Raw genomic sequence first — 10353 nt, forward strand, 5'->3', positions numbered from 1 at the left:
GAGGGGAAGTATCACCTCCTTGGTTCTATTTGTTATGCATCTGCTGATGCATGATAAAGTGCTGTTAATTTTGCTGATGATTCCATCACACTGATAACTCATGTTCATCTTGGAGTCCACTATGACTCCCAGATCCCTTTCTGTTTCTGTGCTGCTGAGAGGGTTACTTCCGAGCCACTAGATGTGCTGGGTATTTTTGCGCCCTAGGTCTAGCACTCTGTACTTGTCCTTGTTGTACTGCATCCTATTATGTACTGTCCACTTTTCTAACCTGTCCAGGTCTGTCTGCAATTGTTCCCTACCCTCTAGAGTGTGCATGTCACCCCACAATTTAGTATCATCTGCAAACTTGGACAGAGCGTACTTCACACCTACATGCAAGTCATTGATGAAGATATTGAAGAGTACAGGTCCAAGGACTGAACCCTGTGAAATCCCACTACTGACATCCTTCCAGGCCGATACCAACCCATGTACTACCACTCTCTGGGTGCAACTGCTAAGCCAATTTGCCACCCAGCACACCATGTAAACATCTATGTTACAGCCTCTTAATTTATGAGAATGGGATGAGATACCATATCGAAGGCCTTGCTAAAATCCAGGAAAATTACATCCACCTCTACTCCTGCATCTAAGCATTTTGTGACCTGTCATTAAAAAAAACCAGATTGGTCAGGCATGATCTACCTGCTATGAATCTATACTGGTTTTCCTGCTGGATTCCCACAAATATGTCCTTCATAATCTTTTCAAAGACCTTTCCAAGGATGGAGGTGAGACTGACTGACCTATAATTACTTGGATCCTCCTTCCTCCCCTTCTTGAAAATAGTGACCACATTGGCCCTTTTCCAGTCCTCTGGAACCTGACCCAAGCTCCATGAGTGCTCAAACAGCTGTGCCAGTGGTTCTGCTATGACACCAGCCAATTCCTTCAGTACTCTCAGATGCAGTTCATCCAGGCCTGCTGACTTGAACGCATCCAGTCCACCCAAGTGACTCTATACCAAGGCCTTCATGTATCCTAACCCACAATGCCTCAACTTTCTCCTCCTCTGATCCCATTTTGATTAGGGTAGATGTATAATGCTCCTTTACATAGAGAGCAACCTCACCCCCTTTCTTCCTACCCTGTCCCTTCTGTACAACCTGTAGCCCTCAATGTGTAACACGCAGTCACGGGTAGGGTCCCACCAGGTTTCCTTTAGCCCCACTAAATCAAAGTTATTGTCTGCAAGCAGGAGTACGAGTTGTTCCTGCTTTTTTCCCATGCTCCTAGCATTAGTACAGAAGCACTTGAGACCTCCAAATGGTGCCTTTGGTGCCCCCTGTTCTGATGCCCAAAGGGCCCCTTAGTACTTACCTTGGGTGTACTGCTGTATGTCTCACAGATTGTAGGTTCTAGACTCTCTCCATCTCCTGCCTCCCCATCCCCCGTCATACTTAGTTTAAAGCCTGATGTAGGAGGTCAGCCAACCTGTATGAAAAGAGACTCTTACCTTTTGCGGAGAGAAGAAGTCCATTGCATCCCAGGAGCTCCCTTGCATGGAAGAGCAGATCATGGTCCAGGAAGCCAAAACCTGCATGATGGCATCACCTCTGGAGTCGGAGCTTGATTTTTCTGACACAGGTGACGTGATGCCTACTGTGACTGGGAGGATCAGCAAGAACCACCTGTGCCCCTGTCTTCATAAGCCAAATGAGTAAGACTTCATTTTGAACTATTATGCAATCATCTCTATATACATGATAGAAACACACACAAATCAGGACAAAAATATATTTTTAAATAAAATACGTTATTGTAGATGTTTGATTTTTAGTATATAATTTGGTTTTTTTTTGCCAAGATGGCAAACCCTCTTCCCAAAAGGAGTACTTTTGGGGGCAAGGGGAGGGACTTCTGGTGGCAAGGATCAGGGGTTAGGGGCAGGACTTCCAGTCCCAAGATAGCAACCAGGAAGTGGGTCACCTTTCAAGGAGCAAGGCTACCTTTGTGGCCCACAACAGCTCACCAAAACTCATTAAGTGGCCCTTCTGCCAAAATAATTGCCCACCCCTGCTGTTGACACTAATAAGGCTTTGCACTGTTTAGTTATGCTTTTTCAAACCAGAGGGAGGTCCTTTTTTCTACAGAAAATGTGAACAGTCTTCACAGATATGTTCAGTAGCCAGTGATGGGTTAGGACAAAAGGTTACAACCTTAAGATGCTGGTCTCTCCATTTGTTCAAGAGATCCTGCTGTGCTTGGTGCCAAGCTACCAAGAAAACATCCAAGGGAACAGATAAGCCACAAAAGCAGTTTCTTTGATAAAAGTCTTATACAGATATTCAGTTTCTTCTAGGAGAGTTGCTGTTCTCCCAGGAGAAATCATAGTATACAGATGTTCAGGGTTTTTCTCCCAAGGTAAAAATGATGTCTCCAGGAGAAAAATAACCTGGTTATCAGGTTAAATACATAGCCAGCATTAAATCATTCCCAGGAGAGTATCTTATGGAGGAGCAAATGTCTGTAAATGTTATGGCTTCTTTCAGAAGAGAACATAGTCCTCCAGCGTCCCTCCTCTTTCCCCCTCCGCATCTGCCCTGAGGGTGTCCAGTCACTCACTGGACTCTGCTGCAGTAGCAAAGAGCAAAACTTACCCCCTTCATAATCTACAAGGGAAAGTCTCTTGTTGAAACATCTCACGCTATTCAAGACACTTGCATCTTGGTTGAAAATACTGATTTGACATTCAGAAATGAATTTTTTATTTATTAAATGGAAAATGAAGTAAGCAGGAAAAAGATGGCACAAGCTGTTTGCTTCTGAACTGAGACCTGCTTTCCACTGTTTGGTATCAAAAATTGGTCCAATGCAGGACCTTGGCCCTTAGACACGGTTCTGGACCAATGTAAGATGCCAGCTTTTGGCCACAGTTTGTCCATCATAATGGCAGTGCAAGCTGCCAGCTACCTGTTTTTTTGCCAGAGGCCTGGAACTAGCTAGTGTGGTCCACCAAGGGAAGGAGGGCTGGGAGGGCATTAGTAGAACCCTGCTGCCTGCCCTCAGCCAAAGTCAGATTGCTCAAAATAGTTGTGACCTCCTTCCTCTCAAGGGCATGCATCTAGAACAAAAAGGTCAATCTGAATAAGTCGTAAGAAAGCCTGTGACAATTGAAAGTTGCCTGTAGGATGGATGTCTGTCCTTGCTGCATATCAACAGCACGCAATTTTTGTTGTACCAAGTACAGCACTGGTTCCCTACTGCAAGCCTGGGGGCATCACTAATTTAGCGTAAATTGATGTAAATATATGTCTAATTTTGTACCTGTGACCCATATAAAATATGAAACATGATGAAATTGAAAATAGTTTTTAAAACCTTAAATTTCTACAGGAATCTAACTGCTGCTAGCCAACCCTTTTATTCATATTATGGTTTTCATCTTTCACCTGCTATTTTTTCCATGTAATTTTATTTTTTTTTATTCCTCCATACTATCATAATAGTCTGTCCACTAATTTTTTTCTTTCTCTATTTTTGCCTTCACCATAGTAGGCTTCTTTTCCGTGTCTTCCTCTTCTCTATTTACCTTCCTTATTTTCTCCACATTCAGTTCATATCCCTTTGCATTTTATCTTTCAAATATACCTGTTATATTAATTAAAATACCTTAAAAATATCAGTTGTAATGGGAATCTGAACTTGCAATTCTTCACCTTTCTTGTGTACAATATCAAGTTTAATACTTTATTGGCATTTTTTCTGTCCTTTTTCATTTAATCTCTTTTTTAATATGGGAATAAAATATTTTGATACTTTGTACATTCACTTATATAGTCAAAGGATCATTATCTAGAAATTGTTAAATTAACCACAGCAACACACTACCCTGGAACCCATGTTTTGAATTTATAAAGATAGCAGTTTGAATGTAACGCCATGAGACAGAATCAGCCTTATATCAAGAATTCTGTAGTTAACCCATCAGATTAATGGGACTCTATTTAAAAGGCAGACTGGGAAGAAGTGAGGTGTGGTGGATATTGAGAGTAATGTGATGGGATACTTCATTTTTTCCATGCCCAGTTGTTTAATCTGACACTTTTTAGTGTTGGTAAGGAAATTTTCCCACGTAAAGGAGTTTAATTTTTTTGCAGTTAATATGGGGAGACTGAGTGTCATAAAAATAAGCAAATGCCTATTAGTTTGAAATTCTGCTATGGAAAAAACTATAATAAATCCACCACGTAGACAGAAGAGCTGAATGATAGGGAGGAAATAAAGGAGTCTTCTGTCTAATCACAAACAGAAGAGATCAAGAGTTTAAAAAATAGCTTATTGCCCCAAGCGTACTGTTTCTAATTTTAGATTCTTGTTGTTTGGTTCAGTGAACTGGATCACTTTTAATGGTTCACTTAGTTGTGACTAACATAGAAACTACAGCATGGTAAATGTGCTTTAGGATGAACCGTAGTTGTCTGAATAGTGGCACTATTTTCATGCTATCATGTAGAAAAACCATATATAAATGTACACATATTCACCTATATGTAGCTGGCATCAGTCACAACAACCACATTGCTATCTTTCAGTTTTGTGGTTCTTACTTGGCTTACATGGAAAATTCATTGCCACGGTTATAAAAATAAAATCCAGATTCCTCATTATCTGAAAACTGTCATGCACTGAGTCAGTTAACTCCTCAGAGGACCTAAAGAATACTGTGATCTAGAGCAACCCGGTAGCAAACGTCATCTTGGCTGCAGCTGAGTTAAATGAAGATTATTATTCATCTTGGGTGATCCAGACAGGTAGCATATGAAAATGCATGTATTCCTAATGGTTCTACAAAAGACAGTACGTATTTGAGGTATACTGATGTTTCTAATGCAGACACTAAGATTGTATATTAGTGTGTGTGTGTGTGTGTGTGTGTGTGTGTGTGTGCGCGCGCGCGCGTGCGCAGTTTAATTTGTTTCAGGCAAACCTTTAAAGTGTACAAATTATATGATCTCCAAAAGTAGATACCTTCAGTGATCTTTTTTAATAAGTGCCTTTCAAGTTAACTACATTTAGTATCAGCATATTGCCCTGCCTGACTTCAAAATCCTATTGGCTATCCTTGCTTCTCTAAGCATGCATGGTTTTGTATTCCTGTTTAATCTTTCACAGGTTTTCCTGATTAGGCCATTCCCACCCATATTCTTATCTAATTAAGAACTTTGTATTTGGTGCCTAAATATTCAAACCCAAGTATCTTAATAAGTAACTATTATCACTTGCTGAGGTCAACAAAATGTAGAGGTGCTCAACATCTCTAAAAAATCAAGTCACTTCTGTGTATGGATTTATGGATTGCGCTATTGAGATGCAGACAGCAGTTGCCTTGACTAGTTATCTCTGCATTTGAAGTCCACATTTAAAGTTAAAAAAATGCTGCTATCCCACTGATACCCAGAAAGAGTAATGATTCTAGTTTGGCAAAACACTGCCAAAATGATTTTTAAAACAAATATCTTTGTATTCATAAATTTTAACTTATCCTCTAAAGGTTCTGCAAGTCCACTCTCCAAGTGCTTATACTTAAGGCCAAATGAGTCCAAGGGTCCACGTTTTATTTAGATAATAGCAAGTTTCTGAGTTAAGATAAATAAAATAATTGACACCTTTTGGCGATATTTTCAGGGTTTCCTTTGAGTGAGACAGACATTGGCCTGTCAGGTTTGAAAGCATCTTTCAAGCTTTTCTGTGTATCCATAGGAATAAGAGCAAAAGGAAAGAGGGAGCAGCAAAAGCTGAGGTTCTTGTATTGTAATGTAACTCCAGGGCCAGCAGTGCCAAGGATAGGACTATAAAGCCAATGCGTAAATCCAGACTTGGTCACACTAGATTCCTTTACATACCTGGTCAAAATGGGTATGTGAGTTATCTTTATGCTGTAGATATCTTTCAGTTGCCTACAGACAAACTTAAAAAAAGCCAGGTTATTTGGAGTGTACAAGTCAGCTATGTTGCAAAATGAGCACTCTGAACTCACCTTCATTGAGAAATCTCTTTTGCCAATTCAGCAAAGGTCAGAAATATATAAAAAAAAAAAAAATCATTTTACTCATTTATTTCTGCTGGTTGTGCCTAAAATGGCTTTTCTTGTTTTTCTTGATCTCCAAGGAGAAACTGTGACATACAGCCCTGTGAGAAGTTATGATAACTTCAACTGAATAAGTGGCACAAGAGAACACTTACTACTTTTTTCTTTAGTTCTTTAGTTTTCTCTGGCAAAGTGATACAAGGAAAGCAGAGGCGTAATTTAATATGTTATGTGCCCTTGGGCTGCTTAGAGGTTGTGGGGGTGGGAGGGGAGTGGGTGCTTACCTCCTTGTGCAGGGGCTATGGCAGTGGCACAGGCTGCTGCTACCCTGGCACAAGCTCTTCCAGCATGGGCTGTTGGGGAGCACAGGCTCCCTGGGGGACTGCCATGCTGATCCCCTCTCTGAATCTGTGCCCAGGGCTGGTGCCCCAGTCATGCCCCTCTCCTACTGTTGGTACTGAAGGTATCAAGCCCCTTGCCTGAGTCTTAAACATTCTTTTTGGGGAAAAGAGAAGTTAGCTAAGCTGTTCTGAAGCTTTGCTAAAATATGACCTTGATTTCTTAAAGACAAATGGATATAAAAGGGGACAGAGGAGAATGACAAAGTGGAAAGTGCAGTTTCTGCCTCTGGTGTTGGTTCTGGAGAAACCAGAATCTTCTTGTCAGCTTCTCCATGTTCTGGCAAAGTTGCCCACTGTTTGATATTAAAGACACGGCTTTTAGCTACTTCCTTGGAAGTGGGTTTGCAGCAGTACTTCAGATGTCTTGGCAGGCTAAACCAGCCTTTTGTTAAAGGGAGATAGGAAAAAGAAAGAATCAGGTGGGAAAGAAAAAGTACATGTCTGGGTGAGAATAAGACTCTGTCTTGCTCCATAAGTGGTATTCAGCATTAGCTGTAGCTGGTGCATAGGAATGTCATCTGGAGCTTTATTTGGTGCAGATTAGGGTGCCTGTCAAGATCAGAGCAATGAAGACCCTGCAGAGCTCTGGTAGATCTCAGGATCCTGAGAGATGATGGGGATGGCAACCATAAAATTCATTCCTTGTATCTTATCTTTCTCCAGAGTTTTGACTTCCCCTAGAAGCTTTTATTAAGGGCCCTAAAAGATGGTGACAGGCAGAATTCTCATCCTCTCATTAGGTTGTCCACCAGTTAGATTTGACTTCCAACACTCCAGTTTTCTTCCATTCATTTTCATCCTCTCTCATCTACTGGTCATAAGAACATAGGACTGGAACAACGTTCCTTAGCCATTGAGTCCAGTTCTCTTTATTCACAGTTACCAAGTAATCCCAAAAATCATTACTTCAGACCCTCATACTACTGCAAGGCAACTACCCAAAATGTTACCACTGCCCTATAACATGTTATAGGTAAAAGCAGGGGATACAAGGACATTGCTAATACCCTGTCACTGCAACAGCAGAAATATAGTTGGTATCTATCTATCTATCTAGATAGATATCTCCTAAAAAAATGGCCATGCCCCATGCTACTGAAGAAAGCAAATCCTCCCATGCTAGGCATGCTAATGCTTCCTTACCCCATCAATATGTCTTTAAGCAGAAGAGTGGGACCCTTAAACCAGGATCCTCTGGATTTTCTAAGCATCAGAAGGAGAATTAGCACACTGCTTCCAGTCAACAGCCACTAACTTCAGCTGTGGCCAGCATCCCAATACTTTAAGGGAAAGTAAAAACCAACCAAAAAAAAAAAGCCCAGACCAGAAATGAGTAGTCTAAATGAAGGGGAGTAGATCAGGATCTCAACACAGACTTGAGATGGTAACAGTAGGACTCTTTGTTTAAATTAATTTAATCTCTCTCTCTTTTTGTTACTGTTTCTGAACAATTTTGTGTAATAGTCTGACCTGGACTTTTGTTAGCTCAGATAACAACAGAACTCTTTATTTAAGTGTCATCTTGGTTAAAATGAAATAGCAGGCTTACCTTCCAATAACATCAGGCATTTGTTCCTGGATGACAGTTTCAATAAGAGCTTTACTTGTCTTATGGTAGAAAAGGCCAGACTGTCCCACAGTTATCACTCCTGACTCATATTAAAGCTGGGTTACTCTCAACCTAGGAACCAAACCTATTATCAGGCTATAGCAACAGCCCCTCTTCTCTGCTGTGTAACTACCAGTATTTCATTAGAAATACTGCTTTAAGCTGTTGTTCAATTTTTGCTTTCTCTGTCAAAAAGCCACAGTAGTTTCATGGGAGTCTAGGGCTTCTGAAGTTAAAATGATGCATTTTGGTATACGCTTAAAATGCAGAATTGTCAGGAGCAGGAAATCCAGGGTGATCATCATGGAACCTGGTTTCCTCTGATTAAAAAAACCAAAACAAAAACCGAATTTTGGGGTTAAAAAAAAAGTAACCTAAAATCCAGTTTTGTGTGATCAAAATGAAACACCATTATATCTCTTTCTATATATATGTTTTAGTGGTGTTTCATTTTAATCATGGAAAAATGTGGATTTTGGGTTACTTTTTTTAACCAGAAAAATGGGGAATTTTTTTTATCACAGAAAACCAGGATCCCTGGTGATCATAGAGATAATGGTATATGACAAATGGTGAGTTCATCAATACTGCCTTGGACAGTAAAGAAAAGCAGGCACCCTTTGTTTTACCTACCTAATAATTAGCTCTGTCCTTAGGGAATTAAAATTGAAAACATGGAAATATGATATCTAGAAAGAGAGATCATATTGTATAGATGCAAACTGAGCACTACCTGCACTAAAGAGAAATGCAATATTGTTTCCTTTGCAAACAAGTATAGCTTTTCTTTAGCTATAATACAAGTTTTCTTGTAATACATCATGTACTTTGTGGCTGGCATGAATTTGTAAAAATAAAGGACTCAAGAGGGCAATTACTATTTTATGCTGTTTTTATTGCATCAGATTGTGCTGTTCCATAAATGAATGTATTCCTGTTTCTATAAATCATCTGTGAGATCTTAAAAATAGTTTACAGAAGTTCAGTAGCTGTTAAAAGTCTCCAACTTCTTATGGCCTAATCCTACTCTTGAAGCCAGTTAGTTTGCTTTAGACTTCAACAGGTGTAGGTTCAAACTTCTGGGGCATCAGCTGCCCCAGCATTTACTACTATCATTGTACTAGAGCTGATAGGAACCTAGAATAACTATTTGACAGGAAATGCATTTTTTTTTTAATATTCTCCATTGGAACTAAACCTTCTTTATCTTCAAAATGTTAGAATTTTGAAATTTACTGCAGGGAAGTGATTGAAGAATTTTGTTGTGAAGATACCAAAACAGCATTTTGACTTTTCACAATGAAATTGCTGTTGTTTCCCATGGTGCCTGGACACCCAAATACCCTGCTTCCAGATTCCTTGCTCCCTAAATCAAGTTTGGGTTGCCAGTGTTACCACAATCCTAACTTACTGCCATGATGGCTGCTGAGGAAGAAGGTGAACTGATAGGAAATCAGGTAGGTTTTCCTGGGAAGATTTAGAGAAATCAGAATATCCCCACAGAACATTTAATTTTATTGATTTTTTTTTTTTTTTTAGCAGAAAATCATTTTCTTAGAAAACCTTACCAGCTCTAGTTGCTAAACTAGACATGTGATAAACAAAAGAATGCAGGATTTCACCTTCTTGGTTATAAGTTGTGACAGGGCAAGCTTTCATGCCCAGTGCAAGCCCGGCCTGCCTCCTGTCTATGGGCTAGCCACCCACCTCACTCTCCTGCCACACCTTGATGTAATAGCTTTGGGATATTAATCAGGTGGGAAGCTGCCCATTTTGAACCCCGATGTTTAGGCAGCTGTCTACAGCTCCATTCTACCACTGCACTGCGGCCCAAGCCTCGCAGATGGCATCCACCAGTGGTTTGTACTGGGTCTTTCGTAAAACATACACACAGACAGACAAACAAACACATACTGGGCCCCAAGCCCTCAGCTCCCTCACTGGGGCTCCACACACTGCTCCCTCACTGGGACTCACTGGGGTCTGCCACCCCATCTGGCTCAGATGGCCATAGCCCTGCCTAGCCCCCACTCCTGGTTCCTGCATCCACAAGACTCACAAAGAGCCTGGGCACTGCTGCAGGTCCTTCTACTGACCTGGGCCCTGCCTCAGGAGTCCCATGAACCTGGGCTTCCCTTGGACTGATTGAACCCACCAGAGATGTAGGGGCTGGGATTATAAGGCACCCCACACTCATCTTTCACTGGGAAGTTGATTGGCCTGGCATTTCTTGGGGACTCCCCCACCACAGGGAGCCCCACCAGACC

The 10353-nt window shown here is 40.9% G+C and overlaps 1 protein-coding gene across 1 annotated transcript in view; it reads left to right on the forward strand.

Annotated features, from left to right (window-relative positions):
* The first annotated feature begins 9504 nt into the window (after positions 1–9504).
* LOC109302297 (glycine receptor subunit alpha-2-like) overlaps positions 9505–10353 on the forward strand; it is a 124752-nt gene continuing 123903 nt past the window's right edge. The window contains exon 1 of the mRNA XM_019523858.1: positions 9505–9543. Coding sequence (XP_019379403.1) covers positions 9505–9543 — 39 coding nt within the window. The remainder of the gene's footprint in view (positions 9544–10353) is intronic.

This window comes from Gavialis gangeticus, unplaced genomic scaffold (assembly GCF_001723915.1).
Source record: "Gavialis gangeticus isolate Ggan-Ray unplaced genomic scaffold, GavGan_comp1, whole genome shotgun sequence".
In the NCBI taxonomy this organism is placed as follows: domain Eukaryota; kingdom Metazoa; phylum Chordata; order Crocodylia; family Gavialidae; genus Gavialis; species Gavialis gangeticus.